The 21127-nt window shown below is 41.4% G+C and overlaps 1 protein-coding gene across 3 annotated transcripts in view; it reads right to left on the bottom strand.

Annotated features, from left to right (window-relative positions):
• Positions 1 to 21127, bottom strand: part of ZEB2 (zinc finger E-box binding homeobox 2) — a 155756-nt gene that overhangs the window by 132332 nt on the left and 2297 nt on the right. For all 3 annotated transcript variants that reach the window (XM_006834561.1, XM_006834563.1, XM_006834562.1), the window contains exon 2: positions 20362 to 20503. In XM_006834561.1, the coding sequence (XP_006834624.1) occupies positions 20362 to 20434 (73 nt within the window). In that variant the 5' untranslated portion in view covers positions 20435 to 20503. The remainder of the gene's footprint in view (positions 1 to 20361; positions 20504 to 21127) is intronic.

Below are 21127 nucleotides of genomic sequence, written 5' to 3'. Positions count from 1 at the left end.
TATGTATATATAAGGGCATATAAACATGGTTTACTGCTGTGAACCTTAAGACCAGCAGTTCGAAACTACCAGATGCTCCGTGGGAGAAAGATGAGGCGTTCTGCTCCCGTAAAGATTTACAGCCTTGGAAACCCTGTACAGGGTCGCTATGGGTCGGAACCGACTCGACAGCACTTAACAACAACAACAAAGAAGGTGATGGAGTCCTGGTGTTAATGCTGCGGGTTAATGCACTTAGCTGCAAGGTACGATTATACTGCAAGGTTGGTGCTTCAAGCTCACCAGCTGCTCCTCAGTCACCCTATACAGCGTTGCTATGTGTCGGAACTGACTCGAGAACACTTAACAACCACCACCACCACAAGGATGTGGTGGCATTCTTTCCCATTATCATTGCAGCTAGACACTTTTTCCTCATAAAGCCAAGCTCAACTGACCCTCGGGATCAAAGGTCAAAGCAGCATTGAGTGGAGCAAGAAAGTGTGCATTTTCCTTTCATGAACCTGATACCAGTTTCAAAGAGGTGCTGCTTCAAGTAAGAGCAAACGGAAGCAAGACAGCTCATGTGGCAAAGTTTGGAAAGAAAAAGGCACAAACTTAAAAACAAATTGCTTGACCCACCCAGTGCTGATATAGTCATGTATACAGACCAAGCCTTTCTCAAGGATCCTGTGGACTTTGTAGGAGTATTGAAAAGATGCTGGGGCGAGGGAGCTTGTATAAAAGATGCAGAATCCTTAAGGATTTGATACAACATAGATGAAATCTTCCAAGTAAATAAATCCAAATTGTCCTGCTAATTTATAGCGGACTGTGGGCCTAAGAGGAAGAGGTAGGAAGGCTTCTACTGCAAACTTTTCAAGAGGTAAGGCCTGAAGCTCTGTTGACATCTGTGATTCTCTAACCTCTGTGACCCCTTGTAAACTCAGAAATAGTGCAGCCTAGAGACCGTAATAGAACCTCCCCTGGCCCACCACTCTCCTGAAATTGGAGCCAAGTCCCATGTGGCTGCAGATCGTATGTTCACAGGTCCTGAAGAGAATCCTGGAAGCCATTCTTTGATGAAGCATGCCCCCGCCCTCACGAAAGGTGAATTGATGGATGGAATACGGAATAGTTGTAATCAGCGTTAGTGGGGGGTAAGAGCTGGTGAAAGGAAAGGGATCATGAAGTTAACTGGTGACCTTTCGGTTTCCTCCATTTATAGGTCTCATTTTATTTCAACTTGTAATATTAAATGAGAAACAGATTTAAATAGGGGAGAAATGATGGTGTGCCACTCAGAGCAAGTAGCCGAGCTGTCACCTCTAAACTGCTCGTCTCATTTGTATCCTAAAAGTGATGGTGATGAAGAGTGATGGCAGACGGCTCCATGCCGGGTCTAGAATCCAAAGATGAATGTTAAGACACTCTAGGACTACGGATTGTTTCTTACTTGTATCTCTCCCCAAAATGTCAATGTTACCCAAAGAATGTCTTCAGGATGAAATCACTGCTTTCTGCTTAAAAGAGCAAGGAATCATGAAGAATATTTTGTGCAAGGCAATCTGAAGATTAGATTGATTTGCAACTGTCAACAGACTCTTGTTGTTGTTGTTAAGTGTCTTTGGGTCTATTCCGACCCATAGCGAAACCTGTATAGGGTTTCCAAGGAGCAGCTAGTGAGCTCGAACCCCCGACCTTGCAGTTCAAATGACTTTGCAGTCTGACCCAGGAGTCCACAGTGCCACACCAGGATTCCCAATATACTCTAGTTGTTGTTGTTGTTGTGTGCCGTGGAGTCGGTTCTGACTCATAGCGACCCTGCACAGGGTTTCTGAGGCTGTAAATCTTTATGGGAGTAGAAAGCCTCATCTTTCTCCTGCATAACAGCTGGCAGTTTCGAACTGCTGACCTTGCAGTTTGCAGCCCAATTCGTAACCACTACGCTACCAGATCACTTTAGAGAATACCAAATACAGGAGAGAATGCTTAACAAGGCCCCAGTGTCTTTTAATTCCGATGCCAATCAGGTCACCAAACCCAATATTCTACTCAATAATTAAAATACCTCTAATTTCTACTGCTCAGATGGTCTGGATAAGCAAGTATCAAAGTTTAATTTGTTTCATTAAGTAGATACAAAAATGTAGTGGCTTTTCTTTTAATAATAAAAAATATATAAATAAAAGTGATTTAAAAAGAAAATCTAAATTCTCAGTTTACTCATGTACCAATAGAATGTGTCAACAGGACACTTGAAGTAAAATAGGTTGACAGTATAGTTTTGTTAGAAAGTTGAATCTTTCCTGAAAGGAGATACGATATTAATGAGTAGAATTCAATACTGGAAAACATTTTTCTAGTGAAAACCTTAGTAACTGGTCTTAGAGGCTTATAGGTAGAATAATAATAATATAGTTAAAGATTCTAAAGAAAATATCAGCTTTATTATAACTTTCTGCTTCTTTCTTAAACTTTAAAAAAAAAATCAGACCAAGTACTTATTGCATTGGTGAATAGTCTCCCCCATGTCTCTGTTTTATCTATGGGAGCATTTTGTAGCAAACAGACTTTGCAGTAGTCAGAATTTCAAGAGTGCAATTTTGACCCTTGTAGCAATTTTGGCTTGCAATTTGTGTCATTTCATTTTTTAATCTTGGTCTAAAATATTTGCAGCATTGCTTTTTAGAAAAGTAAAAAAAAAAAAAAAAAAAAGTGATGGATTGTGCCATCTATGGCAGCATTTGTTCAGCATTTGGTAGAAACGGGAGAAAAAAGATACAGAATGCATGGATTGATTTTCAAATTACCTCAATATTTTGAAAACATTTTCACCTGCATGCTGAGAATGCTAAGAATGGCAAGGAAGGCAATTGTGCATTTGCACAGCCTCCACTGCATTCATTTATAAATTACCTCATCACTGACTGAAATTAACACTGATTCTTACAGGCAATTTCTCAATTTCCAATGCTAATTACATTTTTTTTACTTTTAAATTCTGTACCACCTGTTTTGGGCAAGACATCTTAGGCAGCGCGACCGCATTTAATCACAATTTTAATTAACCGCCCTGTAGATGTGAAAAAGAAGCAATTATAATGTAGATGAATGATGATTTTTCTGCATTAAATTGTTTTGTTTCCCTGGTATGTTGATTGTAACACAGCACACAAATACAGTAACTGTACAATTTTTTTCTATTGTAATTTAGTAATTGTTTTTGGAAAACCAGTTTGGGAATGAGTGACTTCATCTGTTTACAAATTGATTGATACTGTTCACTCACTGATTGCTGCGGTGTATATTTTGGTATTGCACAGCCTAGCATAAAATATAATTAGAGATGCACAGGCTTTGCAGCACCATTTTGGAATCTGAAAATCAACTGTAACTGAAGTATGTTTTCCTTGAGCATACTAGTATCAGCTGGGGCTGATGAAATGATAATCAAACAATGGGCTTTCCGATTCCACCACTAGTAGAAACCCTTGGTTTCAATCTGATAGTCTAATGTGGTAAGTTTATGAATTGCTCTGTACTAGGCCTGGGAGCTGGGGGCTGGCAAGTCTGAAGCTTGCAAAACTCACTCAGATCTGTATCACAAGAAGCATACAAGTGAGGTAAGGAAACAATGATGGAAAATAAAGAGTTGCTGCTTTGGAAAAGGAAGGATTGTTCTCGACACTGGGCACAATGCACTGGTGTGCTGTAGTGCTAGACTATCTCATCTCTACACTGCGATACAATAAGATCACATTCATGCTCCTGGCTTGCAGATACAGATCATTAAAGCCCTACCTCATTGCAGATAAATTCAAAGATCTCATTTATGTGAAGCCAAGCTCATTTCTCACTCAGCTAGAATGGGATGGGGGAAGACAGTCACCAGTACCTGAATATTTGAAACCTCACTAATAGCTAGAAGATCTATGTTTACTCTTCTCAGATTAGTTAGAGATTCTTTTAGGAATACCTACACTAATATCACACCCATTCCTGTCTCTGGAAAGTTCTCCTCAGTGACTGCCCTCCATTGGTATCACAGGGCTGGTATTGCCCTCAGATTGTCTAATGAATAGTTCTGAAATGTGTTCCCTTGGATGAGTCCTGGGATAGGCCATTTCTGATAGCCTGGGAAAAAAGGGGACAAGTGAGTGTGGAAGTACAAAGGAAACTATTTACAAGATCTCTTCATCTACTTTGCTTGTTTTTTTTTTTTAACATGCCAATCCTAGAAGACCCTGAACTAGGACAGTTCACTAAAAGGTGAGATGTAATGTTGTTCTTAGCTGTGTTTGTTGCAAAACATAGCTAGTATCATGACTTCATTTAGAGTAATTTAAAGATAGACAGTTATGAGTTGGCAGGACAAAGTTGATTTGTTGAGATGGGTGTTAGGCAAGAATACACATCATCTTATATTGTCTGTCTTCTTTACAGACAACTGTCAACTAAGTACTAGTTATATCAAACCAATGGCAAAGTTCACTTTGTATTTTAAGTAAGAATCCATCCCATTAATAAAATTAAGAGTATATTATTTTGCCAGGTTAGAGAGCTACATGTATAAATCGTGCTCACACTTCAGGGATTGGATATAAAAATCACTTGTGAAACTAAGAAAATAGACGACATTATGCTTTACTAAGTCTGCATCTTTTTCACTTATGATGTTATACAAAAAAACTAGCAATAAAAGTTTATTTTTGACTGGTCACCCCTTACCTGTATTACCCTTTTTGACAGTGAGAATTACTTGGTATAAATGAACATAGAGAAAAATTACTACTACTGAAAAAATGGAAATTCATTTCAGTTAGTAAAACTAATTGCTAAGACAATGTGCTTAGGGCGAGTGAAAATGTGTATGTGTTTCACCCTGGAGATGCAATTTCAGATTTTTAGTGCAGTCTTACTAGCTATTAGCAGCAATACTTTCATGCTGCAGAATATTTTTCTTTACTTTGCCACCTTCCTCACCTTCCTCATAACAGCTCTCAGGAAAGATGCTGTTTTATGAATGAAGGTAAAAATAACCTTGAATATCTCAAATTATAGGCTCTTTACATAATGAAAAGGGAGTGTTCTGGCAATGGATTAAAAAAAATTTTTTTTTTTATAAAGTTGTTCCAGCAATTATGCTTGTTTGGAAGTTTCTAAAAGTGGTAACATCTGTGTGCCTGCTGGGATGAGATGTCCTCTCACAAACCTTCCTATGAACGGTTTGTCTTTGAGAGAAATAAAGTACCTGATCCCAGGTCTTAGTCTTAGCTGCTGGTATCTTCACACTCTGAACCACTGCTCGTTCCTTCCAGCAAAGAGCTGCTTCCCATGACTACCTTCTCAATACAAACTCGCTGACTAATCTGTTAGCAAACACTTGAAGCAAACCTGAAGAGAGGAAAAAGTGGTACAGGGGGAACAAAAAACCCCCGGCATAGATAAAACTCATGACATATTCAATGGGAACCTGGAATCTAAATTTAGTATCAAATATCAGTGTTGTTTTGTTTTGTTTTTAAAGAACTAGTTATCTCTGGAACAGGGTTTTTTGCAACAGTCATTTTATTTTTAAGTCTCAAATTGAATTCTTTTGCTATCTCTTAAATGGGGCTCACTTTAACATCAACTCTCTTGATTTCTGCCTGGCTGCAACATGCCTACCCCTACAAGTATCTGTAAATGGTTTCTTTTGTAACTGAGAATCATTTTTAAATTATGAATTTTTATGCAAGTCCACCCAGATTGCAGTATAGGCACATAAGGGAACTCTTCCTAAGGAGTTTATATGAGAATCCACTGTTGGAAGTAAATAATGACTTTCAACCAACGATCAAAGAAAAATAAATCTTTTACCCTAATAAGACTTTTTAAGACTGGAATCCCATTTTTAAAATGGATAACAGATAAGAGGCTACTGGCAATTTATTTATTTTCCAAGCTGTGTTTTAATGTTGGTTTCGTAGAAACTGGACCAGCTCATAGGCCTCAGGGTCTTCAAAGTTAAAGCTTTTAAAATAAAGTTGGTAGGTAGTATTTGAAAACATTGTTCGGAATTTAAGTTTTAATATCTAGGAATAAACAGAGCATTAAATCAAGCAAAACTGTGACAAGGCCAATATGCACATGGATGATGCCAGCAAGGCATCTTCAGCCCTTTGTTCACAGCTTAACAAAACTGTACCGTCACACCACTTTAGTTCAACAGTGCCTGTCGAATGGGCATCAGCAGATCAACCAATGCCTGTCATACACAGAGCTAGAAAACGGTTTTGAAAGGAAGGGCTTATTCGACCCTCAAGTTTACTTGGAAAGTGAAGAGGATTTTAAATTATCTAGTAAAGACACCTCCCACCCCCACCAAAGCCAGAAAAGATGGCAAAGGATGACAAAAAATACTGTGTTTAAAAAAAAAAAAAAGGAAAGAAAGAAAGACATCAAGGATTAAAAAAAAGTACTCAAGCAAAGGAAGTGCTTTTCGTATTTGTTTTCTTATTGAAAATAATTATATAAGTTTTTTGGTAAGAATATTTCTTAAAGTGACAACCCTGAGAGTGAAATAAAAGCTTTACATCATCATGATTTTAAGATGTTGCCACATTTTTGGCCTTCACGCCACTGAATGAATGTTTCTTACATTATCAGAATGTTGTTGTTATTGTTAAGTGCTGTCGAGTCAGTTCCGACTCATAGTGACCCTGTGTAGGGTTTCCAAGGAGCAGCTGGTGAGCCTGAACCACCGACTTTGCTGTTCAAACAGACCTTATGGTACAGTGCATTATCCCACAGCACTACCAGGATTTTGTTGTTGTTGTTGTTAAGTGCCATTGAGTCGGTTCCGATCCATAGCGACCCTGTATTGGGTTTCCAAGGAGCAGCTGGTGAGCTTGAACCACCGATCTTACAGTTCAAACGGCTTTGCAGTCTGGCGCATAACCTACAGCACCACACCAGGACTCTACCACCAGGACCAGAGGGCGTTGTTTGACAAAGAAATTGGCAACCACACATAATTCAAAAAGAGTTTCTCATCAAATATGTATTTGGATATGTGGTGGCTTTTGTTGACCCCAGTGCATTAGCTTTTGAATGTGCAATATGTCCTGAGTCCTAGTCTCTGTGAACATTGAATTTTTTTTCAGAAAAGAACTTCCAGAAAACAAAACTAGTGAAGAGAAGGACTGTCAGCTTTCCTACAAGTTAACAACTAGAGGAGGAAAGCCTTGTTTTCTTTCTATAGCACTGATCATGAGACTTGTCTTTCAAGCCTTAATAAGTGCTATGGAGGTGCCTCAGAACTTTTCTTCTGTTTAACTAAGTGTGCCCACTCCTCTTCAGACAGCCAATCGGATTAAATAAGAGCAAACCCCTGGAGCAGGGCTGGGGAGCCCTAGTGGTGAGAATTAGCTGGAGGGATTCTGAATCTTGACCTTCAAGCTTCTCCAGGATACAGTTCTACTGAAATCTGTACATGTGGACATGAGATTCCCCCTACACTCAAGTTGAAAATCTCTCACTCCCAACCTCTCTCCCCCTTCTCACTCTGTCTTTCACTCTGCTGCTGTCAGTTTGCTGCCTGTACTTTAGCTGTCTCTTTTCCAGTCTCTACCCTGTCAGTTTCTGGCCTGCCAATTTCAACTTGAAGCTTGACTGGGCTGATTTGATGCAAATACCTCTAGGGAAAACCCTGAAACTGATGAACAGTTATGTCAAGTCGATTTTGCACCATCGGGAAAAGGTAACCTCTGTGAGAGAAAAAACAACAAGGTTAAAGAGACAAGGGCTTTTCACGTGTAATACCTCTGCTGCGCATCTCGTTCACTGTTTACCATCCCTCAGAAATTGTAACTGTCAGAATTAGTCCTAATTGCAGATGCGAAAGCTGCCATTATAATAAAAACAGAGGCAGTGCAGGCATTAAATGTAGCAGCCTAATTTGTGAGACTACAGAAAAGGTAGAGTAAATGAATATTTCATTACTTTAATTACCAGGGACTACTCTTTTCTTGCTGTCTTATGATAAGTGTTGCTGTAACTAGCAATAGCAAACATCCACTAAAACATAAAGTGCAATAATCGTCCTGCTGTCAGGATCACCGCTTTAAAATACGAGCAGGGAAAAAAATATAATGGTTTATCTATTTCTTAGAGATTGCAGAAGTAGGAGATGGAAATTCATTTAATGTCAAGGGGAAAACACACACAGAGACACACACATACACACACACAAAGGCACCAGTAAACTGGTTTTCATCAGAGAATAATGGCTCCAAGAGAGAAGGGGAAGAAAAGGAAACCAGATGACTATACATTTGAAATGTTAGCTCTGAAAAAAATGACAGAAAGTGAAAAGAAGGAGTCGATAGTGTTTGGGTTTTTTAAGGCAAAATTTTGTTTGGGGTTGCATAATGGAATTGCTTGTATGGTAGAAAAGAAAAACTCAAGTGACTAGGGGAAAGACAAGGAGAATGCAAGTGATTTTCAAATGATTAAGCAAAGGTGGAAAAAGTTCAACTTGGCAAAAGTTTAGAAGCTCAGTCCAGTTCCATTTACAAAGACTAGATAAAGCCTGCCAGAAAAAAAGGACTTCAGCCTGCAGTTTCAGAGTACTGATGCATAGATCTGGGGAGTATCAATAATTACTCACCACTGACACCTTGGAAATCCCTAGGCACCTCTCGGTAAATGTCAATTTCAGGTAAAGGGGTAAAGGGGGCGGGAAGTAGTTGGATGGTAAGATGTGGGAGGTGGGCCTGGGATGGGGGTGTGTGTGGTTGAGGAGGTTTGCTGAGACTGGTTGAAGCCAGCCTGTCTTTGCATTTATCACTCTGTCCCAGAGGAGGTGTTTGTTCAACATAGCAGTTTGACAGCACAAAAACACTGTGGCCAGAAGCCCTATCAAAGAACCTACTGACACGTACCATTTGTGGTCTTGGTTTCACAGGGCAAGGCTACCTCACACTTTATCTCCATAAGTATAAAACTCCACTCATTTCTAAATGTTCCCCCTTTCTTCTTTTAAAATATTGTAAACACTACTTTCAAATGCTGTCTTTATTCAGGGCTCCATAATGCTATTTTGAAAACTATAATAATTTGCAATCAATTTAGAATCATCTGTGTTAAGGTTTTCAATATAAGAGAAAAATGAGAGAAAACAGTTTAAAGGCATAAAGCTAGTAATTTATCCTACATGACCCATTTGAAGTTTACATGATGGTGCAAGTAAGTTTCCTAAGAGTCATGATTTTCTTCTTATGATAACTTCAATTGAACAAATCTGTGTTAATTCTTCACCTTTACTATTGTTATGTAAGTATATTTCATTAACAGGGTATATGATTGCAGTGATAGTTATAAAAGGAAAGTATTAAGAGTTGTATTAGGAGGGTGCATTTATCCTTGGTCTTGGGAATGTGTGCATATGTGAGCTATATTGGGTTTTCAAATGCCCATCAGCAGAGAAATCTTTACAGAAAACACATTTTCTTAGAGATTTTCCCCTATTAATGGGCCTTTTTATTATGAACACACAGCTTACTGAGTTCTTTATATATAAATATCACCTCTCAAAACTGAGAAATCTCAAGATGTGATACACTTCCATTGATGTGCTTTGTGTCTAAAATAGAAACTTAGGTATTTCCAAGAATAGGCAAACTGGAAAGTTTCTTTGATTACAGCTACTAAGATAGATATGAAAACATAAATGCAATTTAAACCAAGAAATTGTGAATGTTTGTATTACATTTAGATATCACTGGGGCAATGAATTATTTGAAATTTACCCATCTGTTTAAGAGACACACACACACAGAGATTCAGATCTTATATAGCATGATATCTTAATCTGTTGATCTATTATTGATTGCTTCTTATTGTAGAGAAGGGGTAGCTATCTACTAGTCAAGAGTGCCTTTCTTTCTTATAAAAAGAAATATGAAAGATCATATACAAAACAAAAATCTATGTTGTCATATTATCAGTGTAGCTATTAATGAGGAGTTCTTTATAGTTTTTTATGTAGAATATGTTTTGTCATTGTGTCTTGGGAAACCACTAATGACAATTATCTAGTCCCAAAAGAATACAGTCATTTACCTCTATCACCTGATAGTATTTTAGATGTTTCCACCATCTCCTGGTGATTTTTTTTTTTTTAATAAACTTTCAGGTATTTGCTCTTATGATGAAATTTACTGAACTGACCAGTTTGTGGTTTTGTTTTTCCCCCTGGATTGATCTTTCTGTAAGTGGGATTTAAATGATTAGTTTCAAAAATTTCAAGTTCAGTATTAGAGCCTTTCTAGTTTGTTAACATGTATGGATTTAACTTGAAATAACAGACAGGCACTAAGAAAAAATTAAAACAACTTTAAAATGGTTTAAATGAAACAGAAGATGACATTTAATCCTCTACATTATAGGAAAAGTTATCTGGAGGCTTGTTTTTTCTAAGTAGTGTAAAAGAAAAAAAAAAAAAAAAATAAGGTGGCAAATATATATCCTAACATCTGTACTGTTTTCTAATTCTTGAAACTACATCAAATCTCATCCTCTCATCTCAGCATAGTAATAGATCTAAATTTGTAAATAATCATGAATCATTAGGATGATTACATTCCTCAATTGAAAAATGAAAGCAAAGTTCAATCAGATCCCTCTCAAAATGCTTGCTTCTCTTATACCCCTTATGTGCCTGCGATGCTTGCTCTTCGAAAGTCTGGTTTTTAGAAGCCCATATTAATTTCTAACCAACACTGCAGCATCCACTGAGAATGTATATGGCTCTATTAACTATCATACTTTCTTGAGTCACAAACACACAGCATCTGATGAGACACTGATCATCTTCCTTCTCCTTTCTCTTTTCAGCTCCTTTAACTTTCCTGTCAGCAGCCTGAAAAAATATGCACAGTTACTGTTGCTGAGAGGATACAAAGTTTAACTTCTGGGTTGGCAATTGGAGAATAATTCATGAGCAGATTTCTAGCAAATGATATGATTTGCTAAATTTTGGTATTTGATTTATATTTATGTACTCCTGCTACTGCAAAGGTTTTGCCAACCTCAATTAGATCATGAATGAGATCATTTTAATTCAGTCCCCAAACTGTGACCTGACCATGGTCTGAAAGTGTTCAAAAAGTAATTTTAAGCCTCCCTTTGATTTGAAAAGGAATACTGCATGCTTGGTCGTTCATACAAATAACATAAAACTTAATTATTGGATGATTTGGCAGAGGACCTTCTTGCCAAACAACAGTCAATGCCAGCTACTGTAATGCTGGCGCTACCCGGGCCCCCGAGCGCACAGCCCCCTGTATACAAGCGTTTGTTCATTGTGTCTCAGGACAAGATGCTTTCAAATAAGACTCACGGATCTGGGAGGCAAGGGTGCAATGGGAAGGGTGTACCATATTTATAACTCCAGTTAAAAAATGCTGTCTCACCTAGAAGGGAAGTAGATTTGCGCTGTCAAATCACCAGGAGGCTGTGACAAAGGGAGCTTGCAGCCTGACACACGGTGTAACAACATAGCAAACACCTTCAATTCTGTCATGTCTCATACCCTTTACTTTCTCACACATTTATGGTTGCTCGAACGTTGACACCTACACTCTTTTTCAAAACTAAATAAAGGCAATCTTATTTAAGCCTAAATGCAACACCTGTAAAGTTATTCTGGTGCCCAGCAAAAAATAACCATTAACCCCTTCCTCTTATAAATGCTTCTTTGCTTGCTTTGGAAAGTCTCAAGTTGGTAACGGCTGGCCTGAGGCCCTGACTCGGAGGTTCACATGACCTCCCTACCTCCAAAAGATAGGCAACACTTCCCCTTGCAAAGATGCGAAAGCTGAGATAATGTCACTGTCCAATTGGCCTCCCACAGCTTTTCTACTTGAAGCCCCTTTCCTCTTCACAAATTTTTGGTGTCTTCTAGAGTAAGGAGGGAGGGCCCAGCTGTTTCATTCCCTCTAGCTACCACAGTCTAATATTTTAAAAGCTATAGTGAAAATAGATTTTCTAAAGATTTTTTTTTGGAATTTTTAATGTGCTAAGCCTTGATTCCTTTCTTTTTTTCTTTTTCCTTTGCCAATTATAAACCACCATTTGGAGGGCTTATGAGCAATGTAAGTCCACCTCATCTAATTAAACCACATTGTTTTAAAAGCTTGAACAGTTTTCATGTCCACAAGACTTGTCTGAATAATAAACTGCTAGAGCCAGAATTCTGAGTGTCTTTAGAGAGAGTTACAATTTTTATCTGCTGAGCAAAAAGGGCTAGGTATTCAAAGAGTTAAAGAGGGTTCCTACATTGCTGGTAGGTTAATGTAGCAGCTGCCTGGTAAAGCATTATCCTGGTACCTCACTTCACAAAAGCCTCCTTTGCAAACAGACTCCCACTTTCTCCCCAAGTGTCCAAAGGTGTTTACTGAAGTAAATCTGCCTAAATCCTTCATTGCTTGGGTCATGAGGGTGGATAGGAAGGGTGGAAGGTGTAGGGATAATCTTTTTTTGTAGATTTCATAAATCTTCTGGGAAAAAGGGGGGGGAAATTAGGAATCTATGTCACATGCTAGTGTACAGCTTCTAATATATCTGTTAGTTTTGTTCTTATAAGTGAAATCTGCCACAGTGGCTATTAGAAAAGCCCTTGTTTTAAATTATTTACTGTGTTCTTTGAAGCGGTTGTACTTCCAAAGTTGTGTGTGTGTGTGTAAGTGTGTTGTATGCTTAATCTAATTGTTGAAGAGAAACTGTTGGTATCTTAAAAGTGGTTTCAGACGGAAGAAAAAAAAAGAGAGAGAGAGAAGACAGTTTAGGAGCAAGATAATGTAGCTGCAAAGTTGTCACGAGAGCTTTCTACTCTTGCTGTGGTCCCATTCCAATACCATTAACTGCATGTTAGTTTTACATGTTGAAAATGGAGGCAAATAACACAGTAAAACCTGACAGGTCCGCCTTCGAGGGTTTAAACTGTTCCCAGGAAGAAGGAGCCCTTTAGGCATAAACTTTCTCTCTCGTGAGAACGTGAATACCACCAACCCCTCCCTACAAATCTTGAAGCATCCAGTTTGAGATACGAAAAGGCTGTCATCTCACAAATGTTAAACATACTAAAAAAATCTGAAAAAAAAAAAAAAAAGTATGGAGAAGGTGTGAAAAACGTGGCACTTTACAGCCCTCAAAGCTTTTTAAAATAGAACAACTTTTCCCCCTAAAATTCTTTTCAGAGAATTTTTCCCCCTCCTTTTTGGCTCATTTGAGAGTTTCTTTCTTGGCTTTTCTCCTTTCATTTGAAAATATGAATTATCATAAAAAGTCAGGGGGAAAATGGGAAAGTCTTTTCCAGTTTTTCTGAGGATTTATCCATGTGTTGAGGCTGGGTGTAAGCACTTCTCCCTCTCCCTCTGACACAGACACCCATCACTAAAACACAACAGGGGCTCTTGGGACTTTATCCCCACTCTCCTTCACAGTAGCTTTTAGCTGGCTCCTTCACTTCCACCCCAAGCCCCTCACCTCCCTGCTCTAATGGTAAACAATAATAGTTATTAAAGCCAAATAATAGGCAGCACTCAGGAACTGGAAGTCTACACACCTGACCTCAAGTCTAACAGGCTTCTCCGGGTAGAATTTGATCCCTCCCTGACACTTTTTACCTCAAGTGTTGAGCGGGTGGCCATGAATAGTACAGACATGCCATCTTGTAACACTATATGCCTGTCAGGAGGGACAGGGCCTGGTTGAGCATCAACTATATAAGGCTGGTAACTAGGGGAAGCCCAACAAACATCCACAAACACCTAAGTCATTTCACTCAGCCACTACCCTGTGCCTCTCTCTCTCTCTCTCTCTCTCTCTCTCTCTCTCTCTCTCTTTCTCTCTCTTTCTTTTCATCTTGGCTTTCAGTGGCAGAATGCAAATGGAGCCTGCCGGCGGTGAAAGGGCTGAATTGTGATTAAGAAGAAGAAGAGCTCCTTTCTTTGTTCTCCCCTCAGGGGATGTTTACTGGGAGAGACACAGCGGATCAGATATGAAAGGCATTCAGGTCAGCATTGATGTGAGCGAAAGTGAAATCATACCTAAGGCATTCAAAAGACCGCCGTGTCAGGGGTTCAGCTAACGGTGCAGCTACTGTGTGTCTTCCCGGAGAGGCAAAAATCTTTTCACAGGCTGGTGATTTTTTCTCCTTAATTTACTACAAAATTATAAAGTTCCCCCCACCCTGTTTACCTCCCACCAGATAACATAAGAGTTAGTATGTTCTCTCCTCATGGACCACACGCAAAATCAGACCAACTTCCACTAGCTAGCTCTATTATCTAAATGAATCAACAAGATACCATCTGACTGTGAAACCTTTCTTTTTTTTTTTAAACAGGTGTATTCATGTCTGCTACATATATACATAATATGTAGGGGAGAACTGAATGAATATAAAAGCCAAAAGACACAGACACACACAAATGATTTTTTCTCTCACCCCCTCAGAGGAAACACAGCAGCACACACACACACACACACACACACACACATATTCACAGTATAAAAACAGGACAGAACACCTTAAAACGAAATCCTTTATTTACTTTGTAACTACTAGTTAGACTTTTCCTGAGAGCTTTCAGTCTGACACGACTGTCTCCCAAGATAAAAGTATTTGGCACATAGCTATTAAAGCAAAGGCTTCCACAGAGTCTATGGATTATTATCGTTTTCCTTTTTAAAAAATGCTAGATGAAGAAATACTTGGATGTGACTTTTTAAAAGTTTATACTCCTCACCGCTCAAATAGTCATTCAATAGATTTTCCAAGTGGTAAGCTGATGCTGTTGGCATAAACAGAGCTATGCAAATATATACAAAATTCACAAATCACAGCAAACATACAAATAATGAGGAGATGCCTGGATGTTTCAAGGCTTAAAAATGAAAAGGAAAAATCACATTTCATCTTCTGATTGCTAAAGAAAGAAAAGAAATAAGGAGGAGATAGGGCTCTATTTATTGGTTTTAAATAATTCTTCCCTCTGCTCTGAATATGTTTTTCAACCTTCACATCTTGGCTAAGAAGCATATTTGGGCTTATGTTAACATCTGCTTTTGTGGTGACATTTAATTCTGTATATTTTCAACTAGTGTTTCTGCATCACAGATTTTCCTCCTTTATTTCTTTGCTCTAAAAAGACAACCAAAGAGCAATCAAAAAGGTGTCTGACTTGGCCATTCAGACAATTGCCCCCTTGTGGGAATGCGGGAATGAATGGTACAGTGGACACCCCAGCACCATTGACGTTATAAACATGTAAATGAAACACATTAGGGCAGACAATCAATTGTCTGTGAGCATTGCAAACCTGCACTCCCTCTCTCTGTGACAGGCACAAAATAGTGTCTACCTTGGGAAGCCTTGGTGCTGGAGAGGGAAAGGACAAAGAGTTCCCTGTCACACAGAAGAAAATGCACCTTAAAAGCATTGGACAAATGCAGATGACAAAAACTGTTCTAAGGAAAAGAATCTCCCACATCTTGGAATAAATGCGGCAGTGCTAGAGAGCAAGCAACACCCTCCTCTTCTACCTTCAGGGCAGACACGTTTTCTCTAGGACATATTACTAAGATGGCATGAGGGTCTTTGCTAACCTCTTGGTATTTTCTCTACTTTGAGCAAATGAAGAAAGATCTGAAGCATATGATGTTACAGTTTAGGAGGGAACATTAATCTGGATTTTATTATTTGAAAATAAATGCTTAAAAATGTAAAATCATTTTTTAAAAAGTATTTGGCAACAAAGAGATCATGTAAAGTTTAAAATTCTAAGCGCAACTTACCCCTACTAGAGAGCATCACTCTGTCTGTGCATACCAGCAGGCTAGTAGTAGTTGTGCTAGGAGGGCAGGTTTCTACCCCAATTCTGTTAATTTTTCCAAACCAAAATCAAATAAATAGATTCGCCTAGATACATAGCCCGCAGCCTGGTGTGTGTGCAGCATGGCAAAATTTGAAGAAGATCTGCACAGAGAGAAAAGAATGGAGATGGATATCTTTGGAGTGCTCTTAGGGCTGGTACCTGCCATATAAACTGCCACTTAGCGCCTCCAGAATCGGTAAAATATGCTTCCTATAAACTCATCAACTTTATGAAGGAAGCTACCAGCAAAGGATTTTCATGCTCGCAAAGGTAACAAAGTCTGAAATGACTGTACTCTGGAGAAACTTCCTTGCCTCAGTGAGGGACTCTGACTCAAAACTGCATTCCAATTTCAACTCTCAGGGTAGAGAGCTAGGAGCTACATCCTTTAGAAGGGGCTCATTGCATTTCCTTTCCTTTTCACTTAATCATCTCTGAAAAGGGAGCAGCGTCTCAGTCCATTGCCCCTAGGCATCACCACCAGCACCTTCACTCCCTTCAAGGGAGTGGTAAGAAGTGGGGCTTCATAATAAACAGGAATAATCCTTTTTGCTCATCTGGTTGTTTCTGCCCTGGGATGCAAAGCTCTAAAAACATCAAACTTTATCCATTTTCAATATCACTGAAAATCAGAGTCCAAAGGAGTTTGGAAAAAGCTCCCCATCTGTTCCACCTACTTCCTAACCCTTTCACTGAAACTTTAGAGAAAAATCAAGCTTAACTTTACTTTTCCTTCTTTCATTCTTCTCTCCCTTGCTTTAAAAAAAAAATTTTCTCCCTAATTCAGTTTTCTCAAAGACAATTTCACTCCCTTTTCTGAAACAAGCAATTTCTGGATTTTATTTTAGTTACAACATGCATGTGTATGTGGGGGGGGGGGAGGAGAGAGAAAGAGAGAGAGTGTGTTTTCAGAGGCTGATGCTGGAAAGCAGAAGGTAGGCCTCTCTTCTAAGGCTTAGCAGGAGGCAAGAGGGAAGCAGGAGCATCCCCAGGTGGCAATGCCCTAAATGGGGGCAAAAGCAACCAACTTTGCTGCGCTGGTGGCAGAAAGGCAGCAGCTGGGCATTTGCAGCTCAGGGTGCTTGATTTCTGACTTGAAGGCTATGTAGAGATAGTGGGGGTATAATCAAGGGATAAAGGGGGGGTAGGTTTCCCCCCTCCTCTCCAACTTCAGTGAAAGTGTTACAAAGTGAATCAGGCGACTGGGGATCATCTGACTGAACTTTCTTGAAACTGACACACATTCTTGTCTGCACAAAACTCAATTTTGAGTCCTTTCCTTTCACCCCACTCCCTCTTTCTCCAGCACATCTTATTTTCTCAGAAGATATTTCATCCCTTTCCATGTGTGGTACAGGGGATTTCCTGATTGTTATGGGTTAACTTTATCCTGGAACTGCTTTTGCCAGGCATCTTGTTAGCCTAAGAATTTTGAAGGGTGGATTTTATAGACTTGTTTCTTTGTACATTTCCTTTCCTCAAACTATGTCCTCCTTTGCTTTTTAATAATTGTGTACAATATTGCTTCCTAACCCATACTTCGATCAACCCTTAAAACATACACACTGCTTAACATGTTTTAATCTCGTCACCTCACTTTCTAGGTATATATATATATATATATATAATGCACATATATAGTTTACTTCATTAAAATTGCAAAAAGTGCTATTCTAGCTATTCTACTTTCCTGGATGATCTTTTTTCTTCTTCTTAAGCTTTTACTTCTATGATTATTATTGCCATTATTCCTTTCCAGGAATTTCTATATGGTTTTGATAAGCATCATTATATTTAGTGTTATCAGCAAAGACACAAGAGCAAAAGTGACATCTTTCCCATGAATTCAGGAAAGAAGAAAAATCCACTCAGTTCAGATAAATCCTTGCAATTCCCAAAGGGAAAAGATACGTGCTTGATGAGAAAGAGAATTGAGGAGGCAGTGGAAAGAGGAGGGGGCAAAGTCTTCTACCTGCTTCTCAAAATCAGGACATTGCTAGTCAAATTAAATCCATAGAGTACCGCTGGCAGGTAACCAATTCACAGGCTGTTTTCCCACAAATGATTTGGAAAAAGAGACAAGTAATAGTCAGAGAAGCCCTAAGCAATAGGCAGGCTGATGTTACATGTGCAGGATCTGGACTAAACGTCTTAAAATATATAGTTCAACTTTTCACTCCTGAATGTTGAGGTGTCTCCTAAATTCTGGGTTGGCAAAGGGGAAATGTTTGCATTGTCGATGACTGTGCATTTCCCTGATTCTCTGGTCCACCTTTGAAACCCCCACTGGACCTGACTATTTGCTGGTCCCTTAGGGTCCCAGGGAGCCTAGACTTGGGAACTCTAGCCTAATCTCACTGCCAGGCCAGGCTGGACATCGGTGGCAAAATCTCCAAGGCGGTGAGAGGAGGAAGCAAGAAGAAGAAACAAACACTCTAAACAATCTCTCCTGAAAAAGAACACTTCTGGGAGCCTTGCTTTAAATCTCATTCTCTTTTCTCTCAAAAAAAAAAAAAAAAAAGACTGTTGAACATAAGAAGAAAAAGAGCCTCCTTGACACAAAGCTTTTTGTTATCCAGTTGATCAGCAACGGCTTTAGATACTTGTATTGGGGGGGGGAGCCCCACAACAGACATTGATTTTAGAAAATCAATAACTAACATTTAATAAAAGGAACAGAGGAAACACAAGAGAGGAGAAGGGGACATTAGGTGTAATTTTAGTGTCTACTAAATTACCCAGAGATGGGGAAGGGGAGGTCTCCTGTGTATGAACCACCTTAAATAATGCCAGACACTAGAGTGAAAAAATTAAATTAAAAAAGAGAGAGAGGGAACGAGACTTAAAAAGAAGCAGCCTGAACTGGATCTCGGAATATATTATTGTACTTGTGTTTTTGTAATACTAAGCCAAGCAAATAGATGAAAGGCAGCACAAAGGGAAAAGGCAAGGATAACGTAACGAACAGTTTCTGACTAAAATTCCTCTATCACTCCCCCATATGGCTCGACACCTCCACCACAACAAGCAAGCAACACACACACACACACACACACACAAAACCTAGAGAGAGAAAGAGAAAGAGGGAGAGAAGCATCATTTGTCTCTAATCAAAATTCTCTCGTCTTTGTGTTTTTCTCTCTCCAGCACCCCACACTGCGCCCCCTCCCCGCGCCTCACAGCTCTAGGGCAGGCGGGGGGTGGGGGGCGCACAATTGTCTTCTCTAGAGGAAAGTTGCTCCAAGTGGGCCCGGGTAGCGAGGCGCAGGCTGCGGTTGCAGGAGGCCGGGAGGCCAGGCGGGCTGCGTCCTCGCGCCCAGCTCGGGAGCGTCTACGCGGCCCCGCATCGGGTGATCGTCTGGGAGCGAAGGGAGCGAAAAGTTTCCTCTCTTGAGTCTAAAGCTAGGGCTTGTTTGTTTGTTTTGGGGATTGGTTTATTCTTTTAAACTCACTATCTTCCGTCAGCTACCCCCCTGGCACCCTCTCGCGTCCCTAGCCCTTTCCCCTCCCCCAGGCGCCTTCCGCGCTCTTGCCAATCACTTTTTTATTCCCACGATTTTGTTTTGGGTTATACCTAGGGGTCTCTCTCGATCTCTCTGGGTCTCTCTCTCTCTCTCTCTCACTCATTCCTTTCTCTTGTCTCTCTACAAGATGGACCTACTAGACTGTCAGCCCCCCTCAGTCTTCTACCTCTGGATAGTGTGTCCACCTCGCACCCCCACCTCCTTCCTCCTTCCTGACTGAAGTCTGGATAACGGGCTCCTCCTGCCCATGTAGAAACTGCCCGAAAAAGTCTCGCTGCGCCCCGCGACTCCACCAGCCCCCAGTGCAGGGGCCCAAGCCCACTGAAGAGGAGCTACCCGCCCCCGAGCCAGCACGGACCCCACCAGACCCCCTCGGGGCCGATCGAGTCCCTCCCACCCGCGGTCCCCGCGCGCCTGGCGGCCCCCGCTGCCCGCGGACCGTTACTTGGCGCACGGAGAGGCGTCTGGGCGAATCCGGCAAGAAACTTTGAGCCTTGCTGAGGTACAGCCCCGGGTCCCCTCACCCGCCCGCGCAGTCCCGGGGCCATCTCCACCCCCGCCCCGGGAGCCTGCCGGACCTGGCGCCCGGGCCCCCGCCCTGCCCCGACGCTCCCGCAGCCCGACCCGGGATCCCGCGAGCCTGTGCTAGCCGAGCAGAAGGCGGAGAGAAGGTGGTGGCGGGGCTGGGGGCGCAGGGCCCGGTCTAACCCCAGCACCCGGCGCCCCGGAGCTCACTTTGCCCGGCACTTCCACTAACTGCCCCCGGCCGGGCGGCCGGGCGCCGCAGGCTCCGGCGCCGGCCGTGGAGAGAGGTTCGCCCGCGAGCCCCTGGCGCCGCCGCCGCCTCGGTTTCTTTTCCCTTTCCCCCTCTTTCTCCCCAGGTCTGGAGCCGCGGAGTGGCCCGGAAAAGTTTGGTTGGGGCCGCTTCTTACCGTTTTTCCTCCTGGGATTGGCTTGTTTGCGCCTCTTGCACCGGGGGCCATCCGCCATGATCGGCTGCTTCATTGATAAGAGCGGATCAGATGGCAGTTCGCATGGACTCGGCGCCCTGCTTCGGCAGCACGCAGGCTCGATCTAGCAACCAAACACAGCGACAATGTGGGCATCGCCCGCGCCCATTGAAACGCGCGCGGGCCGCCCAGGGGAGCCGGGCCAGGGCCCCGGCGAGCACCCATCCGCGCCCCCCAACGCCAAAGCGAAACTTAGGCGCCCCCCCCCCCACCTCCAGCCGTGGCCCAAGGCGCTTTGTGTTTGTTACTGTTTAGTGTGTTGAACCCGAGAGGGGATCAGAGAGACAAGAATTACATCTTCAAAATGAGTCATAACTCCTGACCGTATGAGGGAATGCACGCGGCGGTACAGTAGGCTGTTTGACTCAGGGCTAGGCGGACCCCTTCCTCCGAAAAGTCCTCAGCCCGGCTGGGAACTTGGGGTGAGGTGAGGCTCTCTTTCGCTCTCATCTTGCCACCCCAAACTCCCCAGAGGAAACAAACAAACAAACCACGCGAAAGAGCCCCCAGATGAAGCACACTCTGGCAAATTGATAATAGTAATTATAGAAAGCCCACTTGCCCCGCGCCCCCTCCCCTCCCCTTTTGGAGTTTATCGAGGCACTGTCTCTTCCTCCCCCCACCCCACCCCTCAAATTACGATTCCCCGTTGAACACCACAATAAGTATAATTATAAGCTTCTTTGGA

The sequence above is a fragment of the Chrysochloris asiatica genome, unplaced genomic scaffold (genome assembly GCF_000296735.1).
Source record: "Chrysochloris asiatica unplaced genomic scaffold, ChrAsi1.0 scaffold00012, whole genome shotgun sequence".
NCBI lineage: Eukaryota > Metazoa > Chordata > Mammalia > Afrosoricida > Chrysochloridae > Chrysochloris > Chrysochloris asiatica.
Note: the sequence above shows the minus strand (reverse complement) of the source record. Positions and strands in the feature narration are given on the sequence as shown.